Raw genomic sequence first — 27,687 nt, 5'->3', positions numbered from 1 at the left:
ATCCTGTGGCCCTGAGGAGAGAAGGCATTTCTCTTTCTGTCTCCTGTCTCTGAAGAGGAGGAGGAAGTAAAAGTTGAAAAACAAGAGGATTGAAGTCAGTGGCAAGACCAGCCGGTGCCACTGATGAGCCGGCCTGAGGTGAAAAGATGAACTCTGCCCCCCCCCCACTCTAAGCACATGTGCTCTGAATCCATCAGGACCATCACTTTCACGTGGAACCTCTTAGAGTTGTAAGCCCTGAGAAAAGGCCCAGGAACTCTGTCTTCCTTCGGGGCACTCGGCTCTTAAGACTCGAGTCTGCCGACGCCCCCTGGCCGATTAAAAGGAACCTCTTCCTTCTTGAATCCGGTGTCTGAGGGATTTTGTCGGCGGCTCGTCCTGCTCCACTTCTTGGTTCACATGACCGGGAATCGAACCTGGGCCGCGGCGGTGAGCACGCCGACTCCTAAGCGCTAGACCACTGGGGAACTTCAAACTTCGTGGGAAATAGATTGCCCAACATTAGAAGTGGGTTGGCCGTCAGAAGGAAGCCTGGACAGGTCCCTTGTTTCTCAAGTGTGGCACAAGGTAACTGGGAAAGAATACCTAGACCGCTTCCCATACATAGACACTTGGTGACAGCTGGTGCTAGACCACCCACAGTGGCTAAGAGGGCAGGCAGCAGCAATACTAGTAGCAAAGGGACAGATAGCTAAGGAAGGATCCCGCTCCACCCACCCAGGGAAATCAACTCCTCAAGTTCTGTTCAACCCAACATCAGAAGATCCATTGCAGGAGATGGCACCAGTGATCCCAGTGGTGCCCTCCCCTTACCAGGGAAAGAGACTCCCCACTCTTGAGCCCACAGGGCTTGCGCCTCCGCAAGACGAGCCTATCCCTAGGCCACCCAGAGTAGACAAGAGAGGAGGTGAAGCCTCGGGAGAAACCCCTCCCTTGGCAGCTCGTTGACGACCCAAAACGGGGATACAAATGCACCTGACAGAGCAGCAGTATACTGGGATAGATGAGGATGGTCACGTGGTGGAGAGGCGTGTTTTTCTGTACCAGCCTTTCACCTCTGCCGACCTTCTCAACTGGAAAAACAATACCCCGTCCTATACCGAAAAGCCACAAGCTCGAATTGATTTGCTCCAAACTATTATCCAGACCCACAACCCCATCTGGGCTGATTGCCACCAGTTGCCCATGTTCCTCTTTCACAGAGATGAAAGGCGGAGAGTGCTCCAAGCAGCAACTAAGTGGCTAGAGGAACATGCACCAGCTGATTATCAAAACCCCCAAGCGTATGGAAGGACCCAGTTACCAGGAACCAGCCCCCAGTGGGACCCAAACGAAAGAGAGGATATGCAAAGGCTAAACCGAGACAGGGAAGCTCTCTTGGAAGCGTTCAAGAGGGGAGCTCAGAAGGCCACAAACGTTAACAAGGTCTCTGAGGTCATTCGGGGAAAAGAAGAAAGTCCAGCACAATTCTATGAGAGATTGTGTGAGGCCTATCGTATGTATACTCCCTTTGATCCCGATAGCCCTGAAAATCAGCACATGCTTCACATGGCTTGAGTCCGTCAAAGCACAGAAGACATGAGAAGAAAGCTGCAGAAACAGGCTGGGCTTGCAGGGATGAATAGATCACAATTATTAGAAAGAGCTAACGAGGTGTTTGTAAACAGGGATGCAGTAAGCCGTAAGGAACACCGCAAAGAGAATGAACGCCGACCTGTTTGTTAGCTGCAGCAATCAGAGGGGTCCCCCAAAAGAGGCAAGGGAAGGGGGGCCCTGGGAAAGAAACTCAGCTTGGCTGTCAGAGTTGGCAGCGTAACCAGTGTGCTTATTGTAAAGAAATAGGACATTGGCATGTGGGAAGTGAGGAGCGCCTCTGCCCAGCCGCCTCTTCTGGGACGTGAGGAGCCCCTCTGCCCGGCCGCCCCGTCTGGGAAGTGAGGAGCGCCTCTGCGTGGCCGCCCCGTCTGGGAAGTGAGGAGCGCCTCTGCCCGGCCGCCACCCCGTCTAGGAAGTGAGGAGCGTCTCTGCCCGGCTGCCCCGTCTGGGAAGTGAGGAGCTCCTCTGCCTGGCCGCCCCGTCTGGGATGTGGGGAGCGCCTCTGCCCGGCTGCCCCGTCTGGGAGGTCTACCACAGAGGCCAGAAGCAATGTGGGGGCTGGACGTGGTGGCTTACGCCTGTAGTCCCGGTACTCTGGGAGGCCAGGGCGGGTTGATCACTTGAGGCTAGGAGTTCGAGACCAGCCTGGCCAACATGGTGAAACATATGAAAAATACAACAGACAAATCAACCAACCAACCAAGCGACAACAAAACAGGTCTAACCTGGAGTCATACTCTAATTTTTTCCATTTTCCTCCCTTTCTGATCCTTTATCCCACTTTCTTTTTCTTCCTCTTCCTTCTTCTTCTTTGTCAAATAGAGGATTGAGTTATTATCATTGATCCATACAAAGTCCCTCTCTCATTTATTTTCTTTTTTTTTTTTTTTTTTTTTTTTGTGAGACGGAGTCTTTGTCCCCCAGGCTGGAGTGCAGTGGCGCGATCTCGGCTCACTGCAAGCTCCGCCTCCCGGGTTCACGCCATTCTCCTGCCTCAGCCTCCCGAGTAGCTGGGACTACAGGCGCCCGCCAACACGCCCGGCTAATTTTTTTTTTTGTATTTTTAGTAGAGACGGGGTTTCACCGTGTTACCCAGGATGGTCTCGATCTCCTGACCTCGTGATCCGCCCGCCTCGGCCTCCCAAAGTGCTGGGATTACAGGCTTGAGCCACCGCGCCCGGCCTTCATTTATTTTCTTCAATTCCCACCCCCTATTTCTATTCCCCGTCTTCCCATGTGCAACCTTCCTAATATGTTTGATATACATCTTTTTGTTTGTGCTTTTAAAAAATAAAAATAAAAAAAATAAAAAAAAAAGAAATAGGACATTGGAAGAACAAATGCCCTCAGCTTAAAAGAAAACAAGGTGACTCAGAGCAGGAGGCCCCGGACAAGGAGGAAGGGGCCCTGCTCAACCTGGCAGAAGGGTTCTTGGACTGAGGGAGAGCAGGCTCAAGTGTCCTCAAAGAGCCTATGGTCAGAATGACAGTCGGGGGTAGAGACGTTGATTTTCTTGTAGATACCGGTGCTGAACATTCGCTAGTAACCGCACCGGTCGCCCCCTTCTCCAAAAAGACTATTGACATCACTGGACCCACGGGGGTTTCAGCAAAGCAAGCTTTCTGCTTGCCTGGGACTTGCACTGTAGGAGGACATACAGTGATTCATCAGTTTTTGTCCATGCCTGACTGTCCCTTGCCCTTGTTGGGGAGGGACTTGCTTAACAAGCTGAGAGCCACTATCTCTTTGACAGAGCATGGCTCTTTGCTGCTAAAGTTACCCGGAACGGGAGTCACTATGACCCTTAGGGTCCCCCGAGAGGAGGAATGGAGTCTTTTCTTCACTGAGCCGGGCCAAGAGAGAAGACCAGCTCTGGCTAAGCGGAGGCCAGGAGTCGGGGTGGAAGACAACCCTCCAGGGTTGGCAGTCAACCAAACCCCGGTACTCATAGAAGTGAAGCCTGGGGCCCAGCCGGTTAGGCAAAAACAGGGCCTGGTCCCCAGAAAAGCTCTTCAAGGTGTCCAGGTCCATCTCAAGCACCTAAGAACTTTTGGAATTAGAGTTCCTTGTCAGTCTCCAAGGAACACTCCCCTCCTGCCTGCTCCCAAGCCAGGGACCAAGGACCACAGACCAGTACAGGATTTGCGCTTGGGTAATCAAGCTACAGTGACTTTCCATCCAACACTCCCTAACCCGTACACATTGCTGGGGTTGCTGCCAGCCGAGGACAGCTGGTTCACCTGCTTGGACCTGAAAGACGCTTTCTTTCGTATCAGATTAGCCCCCGAGAGCCAGAAGCTGTTTTGCCTTTCAGTGGGAAGATCCAGAGTCAGGTGTCACTACTCAGTACACTTGGACCCGGCTTCCCCAAGGATTCAAGAACTCCCACACCATCTTCGGGGAGGCGTTGGCTCGAGACCTCCAGAAGTTTCCCACCAGAGACCTAGGCTGTGTGTTGCTCCAGTACATTGATGACCTTTTGCTGGGACACCCCACGGCAGTCGGGTGCAGCAAGGGAATGGATGCCCTACTCCGGCACCTAGAGGACTGTGGGTATGTGTCCAAGAAAAAAGCTCAGATCTGCCGACAGCAGGTACGTTCCTTGGGATTTACTATCTGACACGGGGAACGCAGCCTGGGATCAGAAAGAAAGCAGGTCATTTGCAATCAACCGGAGCCTAAGAGCAGAAGGCAGGTGAGAGAATTCTTAGGAGCTGTGGGGATTTGTAGACTGTGGATCCCAAACTTTGCAGTATTAGCCAAGCCTTTGTATGAGGTCACAAAGAGGGGGACCGGGAAACTTTTGAATGGGGATCCCAACAACAGCAAGCCTTTCGTGAGTTAAAGGAAAAACTGATGTCAGCCCCAGCCCTGGGGCTACCCGATCTGACAAAGCCTTTTCCATTGTATGCATCAGAGAGAGAAAAGATGGCAGTTGGAGTTTTCACCCAAACTGTGGGGCCCTGGTCGAGGCCAGTGGCCTACCTCTGTAAACAACTAGACGGGGTTCCTAAAGGATGGCCCCCGTGCTTGAGGGCCTTGGCAGCAACTGCCCTGCTAGTACAAGAAGCAAATAAGCTGACTCCTGGGCAAAACCTGCACATAAAGGCCCCCCATGCTGTGGTGACTTTAATGAATACAGGCTTTAGGAAAAATTACACAATCTATCTCAGCCTGGGTAAGTAAGAGATGCCCTGTTAGCTTATTCTCCCCAGTTCACCCTTTCTCCCCAGGTGATGGAGTGTGGATTAAGGACTGGAACATAGCCTCTTTGTGCCCATGGTGGAAAGGACCGCAGACTGTCGTCCCGACCACTCCCACCGCTGTGAAGGTAGAGGGAATCTCAGCCTGGATCCACCACAGCCGTGTAAAACCTGCAGCGCCTGAAACCTGTGAGGCAATACCAAGCCCAGACAACCCTTGCACAGTGACCCTGAAGAAGACGACAAGCCCTGCTCCAGTCACACCCGGAAGCTGACTGATCCACGCACGGCCAAAGCATGAGGAAGCTCATCGTGGGATTCATTTTTCTTAAATTTTGGACTTATACAGTAAGGGCTTCAACTGACCTTACTCAAACTGGGGACTGTTCCCAGTGTATTCATCAGGTCACCGAGGTAGGACAGCAAATTAAAACAATCTTTCTGTTCTATAGTTATTATGAATGTATGGGAACATTAAAAGAAACTTGTTTGTATAATGTCACTCAGTACAAGGTATGTAGACTGGGAAATGACCGACCTGATGTGTGTTATAACCCATCTGAGCCCCCTGCAACCACCATTTTTGAAATAAGAATAAGAACTGGCCTTTTTCTAGGTGATACAAGTAAAATAATAACTAGAACAGAAGAAAAAGGAATCCTCAAACAAATAACTTTAAGATTTGATGCTTGTGCAGCCATTAGCAAATAGTAAAAAGCTAGGAATAGGATGTGGTTCTCTTACTTGGGAGAGGAGCTACAGAGTAGAAAATAAATACGTTTGTCATGAGTCAGGGGTTTGTGAAAATTGTGCCTATTGGCCATGTGTTATTTGGGCTACTTGGAAAAAGAACAAAAAGGACCCGGTTTATCTTCAGAAGGGGGAAGCCAACCCCTCCTGTGCTGCCGGTCACTGTAACCCACTAGAACTAATAATTACCGATCCCCTAGATCCCTGTGGGAAAAAGGGAGAACGTGTAACCCTGGGGATCGATGAGACAGGGTTAAACCCCAAAGTCGCCATTTTAATTAGAAGGGAGGTCCACAAGCGCTCTCCCAAACCAGTATTTCAAACCTTTTATGAGGAGCTGAATCTGCCAGCACCTGAACTTCCGAAAAAGACAAAAAAATGTGTTTCTCCAATTAGCAGAAAATGTAGCTCATTCCCTTAATGTTACTTCTTGTTATGTATGCGGGGGAACCACTATTGGAGACCGATGGCCTTGGGAAGCCCGAGAGTCGGTGCCTACTGACCCAGCTCCTGATATAATTCCAGTTCAGAAGGCCCAAGCTAGCAACTTCTGGGTCCTAAAAACCTCAATTATTGGACAATACTGTATAGCTAGAGAAGGGAAAGACTTTATCATCCCTGTAGGAAAGCTTAATTGTATAGGACAGAAGTTGTATAACAGCATAACAACTTTTGGTGGGGCCTAAACCACACTGAAAAGAATCCATTTAGTAAATTTTCTAAATTAAAAACTGCTTGAGCTCATCCAGAATCTCATCAGGACTGGACGGCTCCCGCTGGACTATACTGGATATGTGGGCACAGAGCCTACATTCGGTTACCTAATAAATGGGCAGGCAGTTGTGTTATTGGCACTATTAAGCCGTCCTTTTTCTTATTACCCATAAGAATGGGTGAGCTCCTAGGTTTCCCGAGAAAAGAGAGGCATAGTTATAGGAAACTGGAAAGATAATGAGTGGCCCCCTGAAAGGATCATACAGTATTATGGGCCTGCCACATGGGCACAAGACGGCTCATGGGGATACCAAACCCCCATCTACATGCTCAATCGGATCATACGGTGGCAGGCCATCTTAGAAATAATTACTAATGAAACTGGCAGAGCTTTGACTGTTTTAGCTCGGCAGGAAACCAAATGAGGAACGCTATCTATCAGAATAGATTGGCCTTGGACTACTTGCTAGCAGCTGAAGGAGGAGTTTGTGGAAAATTTAACTTAACCAATTGCTGCCTACAAATAGATGATCAAGGACAGGTGGTTGAAAACATAGTCAGGGACATGACAAAGGTGGCACATGTGCCTGTACAGGTTTGGCACGAGTTTAATCCTGAGTCTTTATTTGGAAAATGGTTTCCAGCTGTAGGAGGATTTAAACCCCCTCATTGTAGGTGTATTGCTAGTGATAGGAACTTGCTTGCTTCTCCCCTGTGTGTTACCCTTGATTTTTCAAATGATAAAAGGTTTTGTTGCTACTTTGGTTCATCAGAAAACTTCAGCACACGTGTATTATATGAATCACTATCGCTCTATCTCACAAAGAGACTCAGAAAGTGAGGATGAGAGTGAGAACTCCCACTAAAAAGTGAAAATTCTCAAAGTGGGGAAATATGGTATGAGACCACCACTTCTCCTGTTGTCCTTCCCAGTTTCTCCCCAACCTCCCCTTTTTCCTAGTTTATAAGACAGGAGAAAAGGGAGAAAGCGAAAAGTTGGAAAGAAACAGAAGTGAGATAAATAGCTAGACGACCTTGGCGCCACCACCTGGCCCTGGTGGTTAAAATAATAATAATGTTAACCCCTGACCAAAACTACTGGTGTTATCTGTAAATTCCAGGCATTGTATGAGAAAGCACTGTAAAACTTTTTGTTCTGTTAGCTGATGTATGTAGCCCCCAGTCACGTTCCTCACGCTTACTTGATCTATTATGACTCTTTCATGTAGACCCCTTAGAATTGTAAGCCCTTAAAAGGGCTAGGAATTTCTTTTTCAGGGACCTCGGCTCTTAAGACACGAGTCTGCCGACGCTCCCGGCCAAATAAAAAAAAAAAACCTCTTCTTTAATCCGGTGTCTGAGGAGTTTTGTCTGGAACTCGTCCTGCTACATACTGTCCCAGAGATGGTCCCCACCCCGCCCCCCGACGGAGTCTTGCTCTGTTGCCCAGAGCAAGACTCTGGGCTGGAGTGTGGTGGTGTGATCCTGGCTCACTGCAACCTCCGCCTCCCAGGTTCCAGTGATTCTCCTGCCTCAGCCTCCCGAGACGCTGGGATTACAGGCTCACACCACTACACCTGGCTAATTTTTGTATTTTCAGTAGAGACAAGGTTTTGCCATGTTGGCCAGGCTGGTCTCGAACTCCTGACCTCGTGATCCGCCCACCTCGGCCTCCCAAAGTCCTGGAATTACAGGCATGAGCCACTGCACCCGGCCCCAGAGAGGCTTTTTTACCCAGCCTGGAGTGCAATGGCACAATATCAGCTCACTGCAACCTCTGCCTCCTGGGCTCAAGCAATCCTCTCACCTCAGCCTCCCAAGTAGCTGGGACTATAGGCACGTGCGCCACCACTCCTGGCTAGTGTGTGTGTGTGGGTGTGTGTGTGTATTTTTTGTAGAGATGCGGTTTTGCCACGTTGCCCAGGCTGGTCTCCAACTCCTGGACTCAAGTGATCCGACCTCCTCGGCCTCCTAAAGTGCCAGGATTACAAGCAGGAGCCACTGCGCCTGGCCAAGACAGACCTTTTTTTCTTTTTTTGAGACAGAGTCTCACTCTGTGGCCCAGGCTGGAGTGCAGAGGCACAATCTTGGCTCACTGCAACCTCTGCCTCCTGGGTTCAAGCAATTCTCCTGCCTCAACCTCCTGAGCAGCTGGAATTACAGGCGCATGCCACCACGCCCGGCTAATTTTTGTATTTTTAGTAGAGACGGGTTTCACCATGTTGGCCAGGCTGGTCTCGAACTCCTGAGCTCAAGTGTTTCACTCACCTTGGTCTTCCAAAGGGTTGGGATTACAGGCGTGAGCCACCGCGCCCACCCAACAGACTTTTAAATATTGTTAATAGTTCAGACTTGGCCGGGCGCGGTGGCTCACGCTTGTAATCCCAGCACTTTGGGAGGCCGAGGCGGGCGGATCACGAGGTCAGGAGATCGAGACCATGGTGAAACCCCGTCTCTACTAAAAATGCAAAAAAATTAGCCGGGCGTGGTGGCGGGCGCCTGGAGTCCCAGCTACTCGGAGAGGCTGAGGCAGGAGAACGGCGTGAACCCGGGAGGCGGAGCTTGCAGTGAGCTGAGATTGCGCCACTGCACTCCAGCCTGGGCGACAGAGCGAGACTCCGTCTCAAAAAAAAAAAAAAAAAAAAGTTCAGACTTTGGAGCCAGACTGAGATTAAATCCGTGCTCTATAGTTTGTAATACATATGACTTTGAGCAAGTTACATAATCTTTTTTTTTCAATCTCACCAACCAGAAGCAGCAACTTACATAATCTTGTATCATTTTTCTTCTCTGAGAATGGAAATAGAACTTACTCATTGTTATGATAAGATATTTCAAAAGCATCTAGAAGAGTGACACGGAGTAAGCAAATCACAATGTTGAGTCAGACTTGGGATCCAAAAGTTTTTCAGAATTGTTCAAATGCATCTCCTCCCTGGAGCCGGGAAGATTGGAGAAGCTGGTGCATCAGAGCCCCACCCTTCTTCCGGCCTTGTGCCCGGCTAGTCTCCTGGGCTCCTAGTAAACTGAACCCAGGGCTTTTCCACTTCCAGGAGTTTCTTTCACCTGTTGCTTCTGCTTGGCCCCTACCTGGAGTGCTGTTTTTCTTTCACCTGTTGAGAGTCCGCCCTCTCTTGGAGACAAAGGGCCCTACTTCCGTCCTCTACCACAGGCCTGCATATGCTTGTGCTGAGGTATTTCACCACAGATCCTGTTTCCACCAGTCAGGAGGCAGCGGACCATGGGGTGCAGGGGTAGGGCTCTTCCACAAAGAATGAAATCACGTCCTTTGCAGCAAGTGGATGCAGCTGGAGGCCATTATCCTAAGTGAGTTAATGCAGAAACAAACTCAAATACCACATGTTCTCACTTATATAGTAAGTGGGAGCTAAACAATGGGTATATATGGCCATAAAGATGGAAACGACAGACACTGAGGACTCCGAGAGTGGGAAGAGAGTGGGAGGGGCAAGGGTTGAAGAACTACCTGTTGGGTACCATGTTCACTATTTGGGTGCTGGGTTCACCAGAAGCCAAAACCTCAGCATTATGCAATATGTCCATAAAACAAACCTGCACATGTACCCCCTGAATCGATAATGAAAAAAAAAAAAAAAAAGGCTGGGGGAGGTGTTTCACACCTGTAATCCCAGCACTTTGGGAGGCTGAGGAGGGAGGATCACTTGAGCCCAGGAGTTCAAGACCAGCCTGGTTCATGTAGTGAGACTCCATCTCTATTTAAAAAAATTAAAAATTGGCTGGGCATGGTAGCTCACGCCTGTAATCCCAGCGCTTTGGGAGGCCAAGGCGGGCAGATCACTTGAGGTCAGGAGCTTGAGACCAGCCTGGACAACGTGGTGAAGCTCCATCTCTACTAAAAATACAAAAATTAGCTTGGGCGTGGTGGCACATGCCTGTAATCCCAGCAACTCGGGAGGCTAAGGCGCGAGAATCGCTTGAACCCGGGAGTTGGAGGTTGCAGTGAGCAGAGATTGCACCATTGCACTCCAGCCTGGGCAACAGACTGAGACTCTGTCTCAATAAATAAATAAAAAGAAAAAGCTGGCCGGGCGCAGTAGCTCACGCCTGTAATCCCAGCACTTTGGGAGGCCGAGGCAGGTGGATCATGAGGTCAGGAAATCAAGACCATCCTGGCTAACATGGTGAAACCCCGTCTCTACTAAAAATATAAAAAATTAGCCGGTTGTAGTGGCGGGCGCCTGTAGTCCCAGCTACTCGGGAGGCTGAGGCAGGAGAATGGCGTGAACCTGGGAGGCGGAGGTTGCAGTGAGCCGAGATCGCGCCACTGCACTCCAGCCTGGGTGACAGAGTGAGACTACGTCTCAAAAAAAAAAAAAGAAAGAAAAGAAAAGGCTACCTTCACATCTGGGCTTGTGGTTGGGGGGTGTTGGGGAAAGACCTTGAGAAGAAACGTGTGTACTTTGGGAGCAGCGAGGTGGCTTGACCAGCTGGGTACACTGACCCTCTGCAGACTTTGAGGAGTCAGCTCCTCAGCTGGTGGGGTTGAGGCCTCGGAAGAATTAGCTTATAATCCTTACCTTCTGCAGAGCCCTCCATCCAATCTGCGCTACTTTCTGTTGGGCTCCCAGATGTGTGTAACATCACCCACCTTGAGAAGATGGGAGACCTCTGGGAAGTGGGTGGGCAGGTCAGACTCTGGTCTTTGCCATTTTGGGCTGGGGGAGTGAAGGCCTGGGAGGGGCTGCCTTTCTTGTCTGTGGAGGGATGAGGCCCCTGCTGGGCCCTATTGACCTCCCTTTCTCTGGCCCTGCAGAAAAACATGGAGGGCTTCCTCAGTGCAGTACTGGGTTTGATACCATCACTCAGATCATTGAGGTGATGGGGACTGCACTGGCTAAGGGCAGCTATGTCCTGATCCCTAGAGAAGGGGTTTTGAAGTGGCCAAGCAGCCTGCATCACCGTGTCTCCCATAGACAGGCACCAGGGGCCTCTGAATGGGGGAGGTGCTGAAATCATGGCTCCTGGAGCATAGTAGGTGGAGATCTTTGAGACCAGGCCCGCCCTAAAAGAGGGGTGGGGGTGGGAACCTGAAGAGGTGTCAGCAGGAGGAGGGAAGACGGGGGCGGAGTCAACAGCCAGGCTGCCTCACAGGACTGGAGTCTGTGGAGCCCCACCAGGAGCAGTCTGGCAACGGATTGGCCCCTTTGTCAATTAGGAGATTGGGCAGCTCCTTTGTCCAGTTCCTTCCTGCTTCATGGGGGTCCCTGGGCTCAGCTGTTCAGGCTAGATAGGGTGACCAGTCCCTCTGTCTGATGGGATCATATATCTCAGCCCTACTCCAGCAGGAGGCAGATTTAGACTCTGGCAGTGAGTGTGGTGCTGGGAGGGAGCGGGCCTCACACCCCTTCTTCCTAGGCCACCTTGTAACTGTGATCTCACTTCTATAGATGTGACTGAGGCCATGCCCCACATGGCATGCCCAGAGAACAGCCCCCTTGAGTGGAGGGGCCCCATTCTGTCTCTGGCAGCAAGGTCCTATCTCAGGGGAGGGGATGGGTCATGGGGTGCCCCCCACAAGTCTCTTTGACTTCAGGTCCCCTTTCTCTGCCCTGACATAGCACCCTGGAGTGGTTTCCCAGGGTCCTGTGGCTGGTGCCTAATGCAGGGTGAGTTAAGAGCACTTTGGGGACCCAGGATAAGAATATCCTCTTTCCATGGCTACTCCGGCCTCAGCTCAGGTCCGGGGTGAGGTGCTGCTTTTCAATGGGTGAAGCTCTAAGGAAGGTGAGCTTTTTTCTTCTCTTCCCCAGACAGAAGGGGACAAGCCACCTGCTATGGTTTGCACGTGGTGTTCCCTCCAAAAGCCACGTTGAAACCTAATCACCAAGATGACATACTGGGAAGGGGGTCTCTGAGAGGGGATTGGGTCATGAGGGTTCCTGTCAGGTCCCTGAGCCCAAGCCAGCCATCCCATCCTGTGTGACTTGCACGTATACATCCAGATGGCCTGAAGTAACTGAAGATCCACAAAAGAAGTAAAAACAGCCTTAACTGATGACATTCCACCATTGTGATTTGTTCCTGCCCCACCCTAACTGATCAATGTACTTTGTAATCTCCCCCACCCTTAAGAAGGTACTTTGTAATCTCCCCCACCCTTAAGTAGGTACTTTGTAATCTCCCCCACCCTTAAGAAGATTCTTTGTAATTCTCCCTACCCTTGAGAATGTACTTTGAGAGATCCACCCCCTGCCCCCCAAAACATTGCTCCTAACTCCACCACCTATCCCCAAACCTATAAGAACTAATGATAATCCACCACGCTTTGCTGACTCTCTTTTTGGACCCAGCCCACCTGCACCCAGGTGAAATAAACAGCCACGTTGCTCACAGAAAGCCTGTTTGGTGGTCTCTTCACATGGACGTGCATGAAAGTTCCTCCTTCACAAATGGCTTGGGGCCCTTATAAAAAGAGCTTGTGGCCGGGCGCGGTGGCTCATGCCTGTAATCCCAGAACTTTGGGAGGCTGAGGCGGGTGGATCACGAGGTCAGGAGTTTGAGACCATCCTGGCCAACATGGTGAAACCCCATCTCTACTAAAAATACAAAAATTAGCTGGGCATGGTGGTGCGCGCCTGTAGTCCCAGCTACTGGGGAGGCTGAGGCAGAAGAATTTGGGAGGCGGAACTTCGGAGGCCGAAGTTGCAGTGAGCTGAAATAGCGCCACTGCACTCCAGCCTGGTGACAGAGTGAGACTCCATCTCAAAAAATAAAATAAAATAAAATAAATAAATAAAAAGAGCTTGTGGGAGTGGGTTTGCCATCTTCTGCTCTTCCACCATGTGAGGATGCAGCAAGAAGGCCCTCCCCAGATGCCTATACCTTGATTTTGGATTTCCCAGCCTCTAGAATTGTGAGACCTAAATTTCAGTATCAGGTATTCTGTTATAGCAGCACAAGACAGACTAAAATATCACCCAAGAACTGAGAGGGCCCAGAGGTGAGAAGGTGCTGGCCCTTCAGCTCTCCCTCCCTCTGCCTTCACAAGCATTACCAGGGCCTGAAGCTGAACCACTGTCGGACAGAAGGTTGCAGTCAATTCCTATAGACGTGGCTTCAAATCCAGCTTCAGACAGTGAAATCCTCAATCTCCAAGAGATGACAAACATTTCAGGTTAAAAAAAAAAAAGCAGATATCACTTCCTATCTCCTAGGATGCTGTTAGAAAAAAAGAACAAACAGCCGGGCGCGGTGGCTCATGCCTGTAATCCTAGCACTTTGGGAGGCCAAGGCAGGTGGATCACGAGGTCAGGAGATCAAGACCAACCTGGCTAACACAGTGAAACCCCGTCTCTACTAAAAATACAAAAAATTAGCCGGGCGTGGTGGCGGGCGCCTGTAGTCCCAGCTACTCGGAGAGGCTGAGTCAGGAGAATGGCGTGAACCCAGGAGGCAGAGCTTGCAGTGAGCCGAGATTGCGCCACTGCACTCCAGCCTGGGTGACAGAGCAAGACTCCGTCTCAAAAAAAAAAAAAAAAAAAAAGAAAAAAAAGAAAAAAGAACAAACAGAAAATGCCAAGTGTTGGTCAGAATGTGGAGAAATTGCTGGTGGGCATATAAAATGATGCAGCTGCTGTGGAAGACAGTTTGGCAGTTCCTCAAAAAGTTAATCTTAAAATTACCATCTGACCCAGCAATTCCACTCCTATACATGTACTTGAAGGAATTGAAACAAGGACTTTGAACAAATGCTCGTATCCAAATGTTCATAGCTGCATTATTCACAACAGTCAAACTATTGTGAATAGTTTCCAAGAAACATCCTGTCTTGGACAAGACACTAAAAACCAAAAATTAAAAATTAAAAAACAGGAGGAGGCTGGGTGGAGTAGCTCACACCTGTAATCCCAGCACTTTGGGAGGCCAAGGCAGGCAGATTGCTTGAGCTCAGGTGTTCAAGCCTAGCCTGGGCAACGTGACGAGACCCCCGTTTCTACAAAAAGTACAAAAATTAGCCAGGTGTTGTGGCTTGCTCTTATAGTCCCAGCTGCTCAGGAGGCTGAGGTGGAAGGATCACTTGAGCCTGGGAGGTCTAGGCTGCAGCGAGCTGAGATTGCACTACTGCGTTCCAGCCTAGATGAGAGTGAGACTTTGTCTCAAAAAAAAAAAAAAAGTTAAAAAAAATGTATTTGTAAAAAGCTGTTTGGACTAAGCAAAATGTCTCCTAGTCAAACTCAGCTTCTGCTATGAAATTTTTGCCACAGGGACTGGGGTCAAAGAAGGGCTGGGGGTCTGGGATTCAAAGGCCACACAGATGGAAAAGAACTGGCTGAGGGTGGAAGAAGGGGACCACCTGAGCCAGCACTGGCCCAAGCCCTGCCTTAGCCCACTCCCCTCCTCTCTGTCCCCACTGTCCCCGCCTTGGTCCAGTCTTCCTACTCATGCCTGCCATGGCCATCTCCATCCTCTACCTGGTCTGGGTGGTGTCCTTCCTCAGGTCTAGATCAGACTGCCTGTCTCCTGCTCTCACATCCTTCAGCAGTGCCTCATCACCTCAGCATCAGCCTAGCCAGCAAAACTCTTCCCACTGATGCCAGCCTGTGTTCCAGCTTCACAGTTTTGCCCTTCTTAAGCCCGGAGTTCCTTCGTCACATGTTGTAATCATTTTTATTTTTTAATTATTATTATTTTTTTTTCAGAGTCTCGCTCTGTCACTAAGGCTGGAGTACAGTGGTACGATCTCAACCTCCGCCTCCTGGGTTCAAGTGATTCTTGTGCCTCAGCCTCCCGAGTAGCAGCTGGGATTACAGGTGCCTCCCACCATGCCCAGCTAATTTTTGTATTTTTAGTAGAGACGGAGTTTCACCATGTTGGCCAGGTTGGTCTCTAACTCCTGACCTCAAGTGATCCACCCACCTAGGCCTCCCAAAGTGCTGGGAATACAGGCATGAGCCACCGTGCCCACCTGTAACTTTTTAATACCTTCCCTGTGGCAAGCAGTAAATGTTATCCCGAATTTTCTCAACAACCCTGTGAGGTAGCTATCAGTGACTCCATTTTATTTATTTGTTTTTGTTTTTGAGACAGGGTCTCTGTCCCCCAGGCTGGAGTGCAGTGGTGCAATCATAGCTCACTGCAGCCTCAACCTCTTGGGCTCATGTGATCCTCTCACCTCAGCCTCCTGAGTAACTGGGACTATAAGCATGAGCTACTGCGCCTGGCGGACTCCATTTTAGAGATAGAGAAATGGGCCGGGCGCGGTGGCTCACGCTTGTAATCCCAGCACTTTGGGAGGCTGAGGCGGGCGGATCACGAGGTCAGGAGATCGAGACCACGGTGAAACCCGGTCTCTACTAAAAATACAAAAAAAAAAAATTAGCCGGGTGTGGTGGCGGGCGCCTGTAGTCCCAGCTACTCGGAGAGGCTGAGGCAGGAGAATGACGTGAACCCGGGAGGCGGAGCTTGCAGTTAGCCGACATTGTGCCACTGCACTCCAGCCTGGGCGACAGAGCGAGACTCCGTCTCAAAAAAAAAAAAAGAAAAAAAAAAAAGAAAAAAAAAAAAAGAGAAATGGAGTCTCGCACACGCTAGGTGGCACTCAGAGGTCCATGCTCTTTTGCCGTGTGGTGGCTCCTCTCTGTCTTCAGTCCTGGGCTCTGTGCCTTGGCTCATGTATGAGTCTAGGCCTGTTGGTCCGCAGTGGCAGGCTGATCACATCCAAGGACAGCAGATCCTGCAGCTCCTCCCTGCTGCCCTTGCAGCTGGCAGGGGTGGACTTGTGGCCTCACCACCCAGGCATGGCCTGCCAAGACCTCGGCTTCACGCTGCCTCTTCTCACCCCTTAAATGAGAGAGACACCAACTCCAGAGGGGATTTTCTGGCACCAGAACTCGCCAGGGGCTAAGGGACTACAGATCGCTGCAAACACTCCTTGACCAGGAGGCCCAAGCCAGGGCTCCTCGTGAAGGTTCTCTCCACCAAAGCTGACTGGCTTCCTGCCCCTCTGTCTCCTGGCTCCCTTTCCTGGCCCTGCACACTGCATCCCCTCAGCCTTGTTGAGGTTTGGGGCTCCCTCCACCCCATGGGAGCCCAACTCTCCCTAGAGGATCCGTGCCATCCTGCGACTTGAGTTTGGGCTGGGAAGACCCACTAGGGCGTGGTGTTCTGAGTGGGCTCTGTGGGGTCAGAAGAGATGGCGAGCCTCCATAGGCCAGCTCTGCATACCTCTCTCCTGCGTCTGGCTGTTCCTTATGGGGCCTGACTTGTTAAAGGAGATTATTATAGTGATTGGCAGGGGCTCCCTGGAGGGCCTTGTGGTCAGGCAAACTGCCCCAACTGCAGACAGCATCAGTATCATGGCCCGTGAAATGGACTGTGAGCCCCTGACCTCCCTCTTGGGGATGGGAGGGGGCAGAGACTGAGGGAGGAGGAAACTGCCTGCCCAGGATCACAGCAGCTGCCTCTGCTGGTGCTGAGCCGGGGGGATCTCCTGGGTCCCAGGTGCCTGGAGAGCGCAGGCTGACTCCCCTGTCCCACCCGGCACCTTGTGGTCCCAGCTGTTTGCCTTCCTGCACAAGGGCCGGTTCGCTGGGCCCTGTCTGCCCACCCATCTCCAGCCCAGGCCTCAGGATTTCTGGCCTCTCCCCCTTGGACCTCATCTTCCCTAGCCCTCCCTGAAGAGCCACACTGGTCCTCAGATGTGGAGAGGAGGGCAGCGGTGAGTTGATCCTGGGAAGAAGAGGGCATGAGGGGCGGGGTCACTCCAGGTAGGCCCCACAGCCTTGGGTGCAGAGCCCCCAAGCTGTCCCCCTCCCCCTCCCACAGGAGTGGCTAAGGGGGCTAAGTTATCAGCTGCCTGTGGCCCCAGATCCCCTGCTGTATTCCCAGGGCCCCAGGGGATGAGGGAGGGGATAGCGGGGCAGGACAGCTTCTGGGAGAGGCCTGGGGTGCCCCACCCAATGCTACCCCTCTAGGAGACAAGATATCCCTGGTGGGGTGGGAGGAGAGGCCTGGAGCAGGGAGCTGGAAGGAAGCAGTAACACTGCAGGGACTTGAACCCCGGCCCAGCCATGGCTGGACGTGCCACCACCAGCGCCTTTTGCTTTTTCCTGCTCACTCTTTCACAGATTGGAAGGTGAAAAGCAAAACCTGAGTGCGGCCCATGGCCGCACTCAGTAAAAGAAACACCTGCGGCGGCTCCGCGCCTCCCTCCCTTCCTCCCAGGCTCACCTCCTGCCTTCCTTACTCCCCTTGCAAAGGCACAGCCAGGGGACAGTGTCCCCCAGCTTCACATCCACATGTCTCCTAGCATGCCACATACATATCCTGACCGAGGAGCATGAAGTCAGAACAGCAAACTGAACACAAGGCACAGTCCTGCATGTTCTGGGACCGAGCACTGAGGGGGCCCACAGGTGAGAAGGTGCTGGCCCTTCAGCTCTCCCTCCCTCTGCCTTCACAAGCAGAGGCACAAGCTTCTGTGTGTATACAGAAATTTCCAGAAAGAGTCTAGGAAACTTGAGAGGACATCTCTGTGTAGTAGGGTGGGATAGGTGAGGGCAGGGATTTTACTTGCATTTTATACCCATTGCTTCATTTTTTGACTCTATGCAGATCACTTTTATAATTAAAGGCACAAATCTTTTCATCTGAACAGGGAATCTAAGACCTGTGGACACTTCCGGCACCCTGGCCTAGTGGAAATGGTTCTCTGGGTCTGCTGGGCCCCAAGCACCTGAGGTCACGCAGACGCCCGCCTGCCTCACCTTCCATTCTCTGATCTGTCAGCCACCGTCAGCTGTGGATTCCTTCCTGGGAACTGCCATCACTCGAAATGAAGTCGGAAGCACAGGGCCCCACCAGCCTTTCTCCTGTCACTTGACTCTAACCTGGAGTCCAAGTTCTGGGGAGGACGGGTCCAAGTCACCAGGGCCCCAGGACCCAAGGGTACACGAAGCCCACCTGGACCCTCAGCCGGTACTTGCCCCAGGCCACCCTCAGGATCCACGGTCCACAGCACCACTGCTCTTGGCCCAGGCTCTGCCTCCCCTGGGCCCACGACGGGTCCGTGGGAGCCCCCCACGAGCTGGGCTGTCCTCATTTGAGAGTCCTGTCCTGGCTGCCATGGAGGGAGGGCCCCTGGAGCCCCTCCTGCTAGTGCTAAGGAGCTCAGAAGCCCTCCCAGCAGGGTCCAGATGAGAGGCAGAGGCTCAGAGAGGGCTATAACCTGCTCAGGGACACACATGTCAGGCCAGGGTGAGAGCTGGGTGCCTTCTACTCATCCTGATGAATCCGAGCAGAATCAGCCCCCCATTTCTCCACAACTTCTCTCTTACACACACACACACACACACACACACACACACACACACACACGGTCTGAGGACTACCAGGTGGGCCCCAAGCCAGGCCTGCAGGCCTCAGACCTCTCAAAGGAGTGGGGAACCTGCTGGGCCAACTGCCTTTGCCCCCTCCCCCACTTCGCTCATGCCCCAACCCTCCTCACACGTCCATCTCCCCTCACAGCCTCGCTTCAACTTCAGCCCCCAAACACACCATGGTGCAGGCACTTACTTACTGCAGCAGCAGAGAGGAAACGTTCACGGCCATCTAAGTCCCAACCTGCCGATGAAGCAACAAAGCTCTGGCCTTACAAAGCCTCAGAAATGGGGGCAGTCAAAACACACTCTGTAAGATGAGCAAAGAATTAATTCAGCGTGTTAGCAACAGGACCCTCGGGTGTGTGCTGTGGGATGAGCGAGCTACGCGGGTAAACGTGCCACTGGCTTCCAGGAACCACTGCACTCAGCCAATGAGCAGAAGTAAAAACAGTGGTGTTGGCAGGGCCAAGGGAAAACAGCAGCCCTAGAACTATCTGGGGCGCAGGGCAGTAAGGAGAGCCAAGTGACTGGCCCTTCCCTCTGGCCAGTGGGGTTGCAAACCAAAAGCTGCCTTGAGGTATAGAAGGGGATTTGCCCAAAGATATTTGTGACTGTACAATTCGTAACCACAAAGCGCTGGTGCCGGCCCACATGGCCCAGGTGGCAGTGACAACCTCTCACCCTGGAATGCCCCAGAGGACACCAACCAGAACAGGTGGATTGTTTCAGCCCAAGTAATTGTGTCCCCACATAGTAACTACCAATCACAACAGTGTAAAATAAACACATGTACATGGGCAGAAAGCAGAAAAGATATACAAATCATTCCAAATTCAGCAGCTGAAAATAACCCTCATAGATATTTGAGTCCAGTGCAAACAAGAAGACAGCAGAGTGTGTGTGCACATGTGTGCACACCTTTAGGTTTGCACTGTCAACACCAGACACAGTGAAGCCCAAGCAGCAAGCAGTCCACAGACGGGGGCGTTAGTCTTGGGAATACCAATGGGTTACCCTGCATCAAAACACATGGAGCAGACTGCTGAGCCAGCTCAGGGGAAGCGGAGAGACCCCAGGAGTGATGGTGAGAATGCAACTCACTTGTCATTACACAGGATATGGCAGATCTGTATTTGACCAACAAAATGGGGAGGAACTGATCCAGATGTGGAATGTGACAGAGAATCCCTTCCCACTGCCATGGAACATTTATAAAAATAATCATACGTTAATCAATGAAGAAAGGGAGCCACACATTTAAAAAAGCAGAAATCATACAGGCCACTTCCTCAGATAACCATTCTAACTAGGGTCAAATTATACATCAGGACTGAAACCACAACCATATAGGAAATAAGATAAAGTCTTCTGGTTTTTTTTGTTTTTTGAGACGGAGTCTCACTCTGTCACCCAGGCTGGAGTGTAGTGGCACGATCTTGGCTCACTGCAACCTCCGCCTCCTGGGTTCAAGTGATTCTTCTGCCTCAGCCTCCGAGTAACTGGGACTACAGGCATGTGCCACCATGCCTGGCTAATTTTTGTAGTTTCAGTAGAGACGGGGTTTTACCATATTGGCCAGGCTGGTCTTGAACTCCTGACCTCGTGATCCACCCGCCTCGGCCTCCCAAAGTGCTGAGATTACAGGCGTAAAGCCACCAAGCTCGTCTGATAAAGTCTTTTCTTAAATACAGATGGAAGGCCTTCATGTGCCCTGGGGGTCACGTCCTGAATCCTCATGGTGGCCCCCAGGCCTGGAAGTTGGCCCTGTCCCTGCCAGCCCCAGCTTGCACGACTTCAGGCTCCAGCCAGTTCCTTCACAGCCTGGCAGCTTTGTTCCTGCCTTCGTGCAGACAGGAATGCTGTCCTTCCAGCTTCTCCTACCCTTCAGGTCAGAGCCCAAAGGTCCCCACCCCTGGTTAGGGCTGTTTTCATTCTGGGGGTGGGGGGAACTACACTCCTTGGTAATTGTCACCACGACTGCCCTTAACTGATGATTTGTGCATTGCCACCTGAGGCCTGTCCCCCATGAGAACGGCAGCAGTGTGAAGGCGAGGCTGTCAGCTGAATGCCTGTGTCTCTGGGGACCAGCTCAGGCTCTGGCCATGGGGGATGTTGATGGAGTGACCATAAAAAAAAAAAAAAATCAAAACTCTGTGGAATGAGGCAACAACTGTCCACAGTTTCTCTTTGCTGGGCACCCCACATGCCTGCTAGGCTCTCGCTGCCCACACGAAACCTTACGTCTTCCTCAGATGGCATCAGTAGCCTCCCTTACAGACACTGCACACCCCAGCAGTTGAGGAACCAGCATGGCCACAGCGGGCTGAGGGCATGGTGGGGCTAGAGCAAGACTGCCTCACTTGGACTACACAGCCACCCTTCACCTCCCCTCTTCCACTGTTAAAAGTAGGCAAGCATGATCATAAGTGAATCAAACACACAATGCAAGCCTTTAGAAAAAGAGTAACACAACAAAATCCAAGGCATGCAGGAGGAAAGGATTAATGAAACAAAAGTAGAAATTAATAAATGATGAAATGAAAGCAGAACTGCTTACTTTATCTAAAGCTGCTTTTTTCAAAAGGCCAATAAAATAAATTTCTTGAAAGTCTTATTAAAAACAAAGAAAAACTAGGAATAAAAAGTGAAAAACTACGCATAAGGAAGATATCAAAATATAAAATGCTACTCTACACTAATACATATAAAAAAGGTAATTAAGATAATATAACTTTGAAAAACTGACTTATAATGAAATAGAAATATTTAATAGCCCAGTAACCCTGGAAGAACCTGAAAAAGTTTTCAAGGCTGGGCACAGTGGCTCACACCTGTAATCCCAACACTTTGGGAGGTTGAGTGGGGGAGGATCACCTGAGTCCAGAAGTTTGAGACCAGTCTGGGCAACATAGAAAGACCCCACGTCTACTAAAACAAACAAACAAACAAACAAACAAACAAACAAAAGTTTTCAGAACCACTGAAGCTCCTAAAAGAAGTGCCAGCCGCAGCTGGTGTTACACGACCCTCCGTGCCATGCAGCCTGCAGTGCAGAGGGTTGGGAACTTGTCTAGATATTTCCCATCATAAAGGGACAGGAAACAGCAGCTCCCCTTGCTCACAAGTACCTGCACGATACTACTCATTTCAGTTTCACACAAACCAACAGATAGGTTTGAACACTATTTTTATCCCCATTTCATTCATCTGGAAACTTGCTTCATGAATTTAAGAAATTTGGCCAAAGTCATGCACTACCGAGTGGCAAAGTAGGGAACAGAAACCAAGTTTTTGGGCTCAAAGCCACGCTCATGACCACTGACCCCGACTGTGTCTCTGCCTCCCCTGCTATCCTACCCCAAATCTGCCTGATGATGCCCTTAAGTCCAAGCAGAAGTTCTAATTCATTCCTTTTTTTTTTTTTTTTGAGACAGAGTCTTGTTTTGTCGCCCAGCTGGAGTGCAATGGTGCGGTCTCAGCTGACTGCAACCTCTGCCTCCTGGATTCAAGATTCCCCTGCCTCAGCCTCCCAAGTAGCTGAGACTACAGGCACCCGCCACCACACCCAGCTAATTTTTTGTATTTTTAGTAAAGACGGGGTTTCACTATGTTGGCCAGGCTGGTCTCGAACTCCTGACCTCGTGATCTGCCCACCTTGGCCTCCCAATCTTATTTGCTTTACAAGTCCTGTTTCAGGGTTACCTTTCCTGACCACTGCTGCCTCCCTCCCAGCATTTGCCAGGGACTGTCGCTGCCTTAGTTTATTTTTTTCTGTTTTTTGTTTTTTGAGACAGCGTCTTAGTCTGTTGCCAAGGCTAGAGTGCAGTGGTGCAATCAAAGCTTGCTGCAGCCTTGAACTCCTGGGCTCAAGCAATCCTCTTACCTCAGCAACTAGGACTACAGGCACATGCCACCACACTTGGCCTTCTAATTTATTTCTGTGTCAACAAAATAAAACTCAGGCCTAGGAATAGCTTGGTTCAGAAATCACAGAGGGACTTAGTATTCCATTAATACAAATGGAAAAATTAAGTTTATCATCAGATGATAAAAGGAAAAAAAAACCTGATACTCATCTCAAAAGACGCAGAAAAGACATTTGAATAAATCCGGTACCTATTATTATTTCAAATTAAAAAACTTCTTCTTTTTTAAGAGACAGGGTATCACTATGTTGCCCAGGCTGATGTTGACCTCTTGGCCTCAAATGATCCTCCTGCCTCAGCCTCCCACAGTGCTGGGACTACAGGCATGAGCCACCACACCCATCATAAATTAAAACTTCTGAACAATCTAGTAACAAATGGAAATGCTTTCCCATGATCCAGCACATCTAGCAGGGGCTGTCTGCTGACATTCCACACAAAGAGACACACTGGAGTTGTGCTCCTCATCATTTCACATTAAGAACCCAACTGTACCTTTTTCTGTGCCTCTAAACACCTGTAGTCTGATAGGGGACACCCCCCACCAGACCTTAATCATTCACATAACACCTTGAGACTTTTTGCCATATCTGACTGAATAAAGGCAGTCATTTTTTCCCTTAAATCAAGTCACTTTTTTTTTTTTTTTTAAACAAAGTCTCGTTCTGTTGCCCTGGCATGATCTCAGCTCACTGCAACCTCCTCCTCCTGGGTTCAAGTGATCCTCGTGCCTCAGCCTCCCGAGGAGCTGGTATTACAGACGTGCATCACCATGCCTGGCTAATTTTTGTATTTTTAGTAGAGACAGGTTTTCATTATGCTGGCCAGGCTGATCTCGAACTCCTAGCCTCATATAATCCACCCACCTCAGCCTCCCAAAGTGCTGGGATTACAAGTGTGAGCCACCTTGCCCAGCCAAATCAAGTCACTTTTAAAATACAAATTTATTCTATGTCTAAGGACATTATCGATAAAGTGAAAACACAACCCACAGAATGGGAGAAAATATTTGCAAACCATATATCTGATAAGGGTCTAGAATCCAGAATATATAAAGAACTCTTACAATTCAGTAATAAAAAGACAAACACCTAATTAAAAAGTGGGCCAAGACTCAGTACAGACACTTCTCCAGGGAACATACACATATGGCCAACAGCACCAGCAAAGGTGCTTGATAGCATCACTCATCAGAGAAATGCAAATCCAAATGACACCAGAGGCTATTTCACACTCATTAGAATGATTATAACCAAAAAGTTAGATAATAACTAGTGTTGGCAAGAATGTGCAGAAATTGGAACCCTCTTACATACTGGTGGGAATGTGAAATGGTGCATGGACGTGGGAAAATAGTTTGGCAGTTCCTCAAAAATATACAGTTACCATGACCCAGTAATTCTACTCCTAGGTATATACTGAGAGAATTGAAAACATGTTCACACAAAAACTTGTAGGCAACTGTTCATAGCACCATTGTTCATAATAGCCAAAATCCAGAAATAATCCAAATGTCCAAATGACTGACGTGTGAATAAACAAAATGGGGTCTATCCATACAGTGGAATATTATTCAGCCAGAAAAAGGAATGCAGTACCGTTATATGCTACAACATGAATGAACCCTGAAAACCCGCTAAGTGAAATCAGACAGACCCAAAAAGACAAATATTGTATGATTACACTTATATGAGCCCCCTAGAATAGGCAAATTCACACAGACGGAAAGGACAACAAAGTTTACCAGTATAAGAAAGGTTACCAAAGACTAGGGGAAGAGACAGGTAGGAAGTTTTTTTTTATGAATACAGGGCTTCTGGTTTGGGATGACGAAAAAGTTCTAGAAATGGATAGTGTCGACGGTTGCACAACATAGCAAATACACTAAAAGCCACTGAATAGAACATTTCAAAAGCATGAATTTTATCTCAATATTTAGAAGGAAAAATAAATATTCTTAGAAGAAACAATATTACCATCATAAATAGAAAACCGGTAATAATAAAATACATACATAAATATTAAGATTTACAATGTCTATTAGCAAGTCACCCTAACTCATCTTACAGACCACCAGCAGGACAATTACCCCTTTGGTTAACATGAAAAAGGCTGCCAGGGGGCTTATGTCCAGTGCCCAGGGTCCAGCATGGCAACATATTTTGTAAAAAGTTCTAGCAGGCTGTGGACAGCAGGAATAGGCTGTTCAGGGGTTGGGCACGGGGGTCAGGTGCTGGACACTAGAACAGGACTCCACTCCGACATTCCAGGTACACAGAACTTCTCAGTGAGAAGAGCTAGCCACACAGTGGCAGAGGCTTGGAAAACAACCCATCCCAGCCCTACTCTCTCTGAATGTGACCTTGGGTGCAAGCTGGGTTTGTATGAACTTACTGGCATTTTTAACAAGACAGTGTGTATAGGAGCATTTCAACTGCCAAGACCACTGAACTGGACACTGTCGGCGTGACAGTATCAAGTAACCATTAGGCAGAGCAAAATGTAAATAAAAGTACTCTGTGATAGGGTAGTCAGTCAGATGGGGTGGGGTCGGCCAGGGGGCAGTGAGGACAACTAGACGCCGAGGTAGACAGACGAAGACCAGCTTTCTGTGTAATGCAAAGTCAAATTAAACAGACGTGAGTGTATGGAAAGACGTACCTTATTCTTGCATAAGAAGACAACGGCATGAAGACATCACAGGGAAGGTTAAGGTAAACATGCAGCCTGGAATAGCCAGGAGAATTCTGGAAAAGGAGAATAATAAGGTAGGGCTTCCCTTTTGCTATTTTGAAGTACAGATTACACTATGTAAAACCATTAGGAACTGGCACGTGAATAGACAGATCAATAGTTAATAGCTGTATTAGCCAGAAAATGGTGTAAGGACAACAGGCTAACTAACCCTGTCACTTCTTATGCTAAAATTAAGTCCAGATAGAGTCCTCCAAAATAAAAATAAAAAGAATTAGGAGAAAACATGGGGTTTAACAACAACAACAAAATCTTCAGCTGGATTAGCCTTTTCGAACTACTCATAAAATCCAGAAACCATAAAAGAAAATTAGTGTATATACATAGAAAAACTAAAGAGCAAAATATTACAATAAAACTTAAAGATTAGTGAGAAACAAGAATGTATTTGAAAAGGGTTAATTTCCTTAATATGTAAAGAGCTCTTATTAATCAGTAAGTATACAACCCAATAGAAATACAAATCAAAACTACAATTAAATACTATTTTCCACTTCTCGCATTGACAAATAACCAAGTTTAAGAGCACAGCCTGGGTGAAGGTGTGGGGAAATGTCAATGGGACCAACCTCCTGGAGGTGGAAGCTGGGGGCGTCCATCATATTTAGAAATTTACACATGCTGTGCCCAGAATTCCTCCTGAGGAAACTTTTCCCTCACAGATGTACTTGCCCATGTACATAAAAACACATGTACACAGATACGCGGTATAGCCTTATCTACAGTAAAAATTGCTGAAACAACTTAATGGTTCCCCAAAAAGGGAATGGGTAATTCAAACACGGCTACCACACAGATGTTGAAAAGACCAAGGCAGACATGAATACAAATATGCGGTGCTCACCTAGATGTACTAGGTAACTCAACAGTCCAAAGTGCAAGACAGGCTGTGTGGTGTACCCACACCTGTACAGATTTACACATACACAGGTTCTCTGGAAAGAAACTGCAGCAACTGGCCACAACGGTGGCCTCTGTGGGAAGGGAGGCTGGGGGTTAGAGAAAGATGCCACTGGATCACCCACAGGGTTTGAAGTTCGAACATGTGCAGGTATTGCTTTGAACAGTTTTCACACATCTATTCATAGGTGAAATTAACTGGAAGGAAACTAGCAAAGCATTTGCCTTTGGGGTCAGCACAGGAGCAGAGGCCCAGGTAGGGCCTTGCTTTGACACACAGAGGATGGGTCACACAGTTGTCACCTTGACAGAAGAGTAAGAGGGACAGCACACAAGTCACTCTAGGAGCTGAGGCCAGAGGAACTCAGGTATTTCCTTCTAGAGGTAGTAAGTCCACAGGGGCAGATGCCGAGCCGGGTGGTGCCTTGCTGTGTACAATGTTCAGCTCCCTGTGCCCTTATGAGTGACTCTATGAGGTAAGAGCCAGAGCCGGGCACACATCTGAGCTCCCGGCATGTGGTGGCCCCTTAGAAGACAAAGTGTGTACTTAGCTCCTGAAGCAGCCACGCTGTGCCCAGCGGAGGGCAGGTGCAGACAGCACTCCTCCCCAGACCAGGATGCCACTTAAGATTTCAACAAACTAAACAGAGAAGTGAATAAAAGATCATTAAATACCACTTTTTACAAATGTCACAGATGCTTTCCTAGAATAGTTTGTTTTTTGTTTATTTAATCTGTGTAGGGGAAAGAATACCAGGAATTACACTCTGGGACCTGCAGGATCCACTACTGTTTTGTGCTAAGCCGGGCACCATGTTACACTTGATTCTGGTATGGACAGGCAGTTGTAGCCACTAAGCAGTTTTACCCAAATTCCACAGCACACGAGGAGAGGACCAACATTATTCTATTTTGGCAGCACATGCTTTCAACCCATCTCACAAAACAGTGTCACCAACCAGATGTGCCAAGAGCCAGAGCAGGTTAAGACGCCTACAGATGCTGCCTCCTCTGGACACTGCCTCTGGGTGCCTCAGCTCTGCACCCAGAGGAATGCAAAAGAGATCACTGCAGCACTCTTTGAGATGGCTAGGAAACTGCAAATAACCTCAAAGCCATCACTAGAAAAATGGTTAAAATAACCACACCAACACGCACAATATTACATGCCATACAGCCATAAAAATAACAGTACACCTTGTATGATTCCATTTTAGGGCAGAGAATAATAGGATACATTTTAGTACATCCACAGCCAGAAAATGTCTGAAGGAATATAAATGAAGTTGTCATTAGTAGTTATCTTAGGGGTCCAGGATTATAGAGGAACTTTTATCTTCTACATGGTCTTTTTCTGTAGTGTTTGAATTTTAATTACAAGACTAGTGATTTATAAATTCATACACTCCACAGCCCCATCCATTACAATAGCACATAATATAATAACATTAGCCATGGACTTACCTAAATCTGCATAATTTT

The 27,687-nt window shown here is 49.1% G+C and overlaps 2 protein-coding genes across 2 annotated transcripts; both read left to right on the top strand.

The window, feature by feature from the left end:
* The first annotated feature begins 2,670 nt into the window (after nt 1-2,670).
* Nucleotides 2,671-5,294, top strand: LOC129469014 (uncharacterized). Its single transcript, XM_055255158.2, has one exon. The coding sequence runs from the start codon at nt 3,070-3,072 to the stop codon at nt 4,066-4,068; it is 999 nt and encodes a 332-aa protein (XP_055111133.2). The 5' UTR covers nt 2,671-3,069; the 3' UTR covers nt 4,069-5,294.
* On the top strand, nt 4,075-5,294 carry LOC134736605 (uncharacterized; the record flags this gene model as incomplete). Its single annotated transcript, XM_063638859.1, has 2 exons — nt 4,075-4,189; nt 4,830-5,294. Coding segments are annotated over 2 exons (360 nt in total), but the record flags the coding sequence as incomplete, so codon positions are not given.
* Nucleotides 5,295-27,687: the final 22,393 nt, after the last annotated feature.

Source organism: Symphalangus syndactylus, chromosome 1, assembly GCF_028878055.3.
Source record: "Symphalangus syndactylus isolate Jambi chromosome 1, NHGRI_mSymSyn1-v2.1_pri, whole genome shotgun sequence".
Classification (NCBI taxonomy): domain Eukaryota; kingdom Metazoa; phylum Chordata; class Mammalia; order Primates; family Hylobatidae; genus Symphalangus; species Symphalangus syndactylus.
The sequence above is the reverse complement of the archived record's forward strand: the minus strand, read 5'-3'. Positions and strand labels throughout refer to the sequence as shown.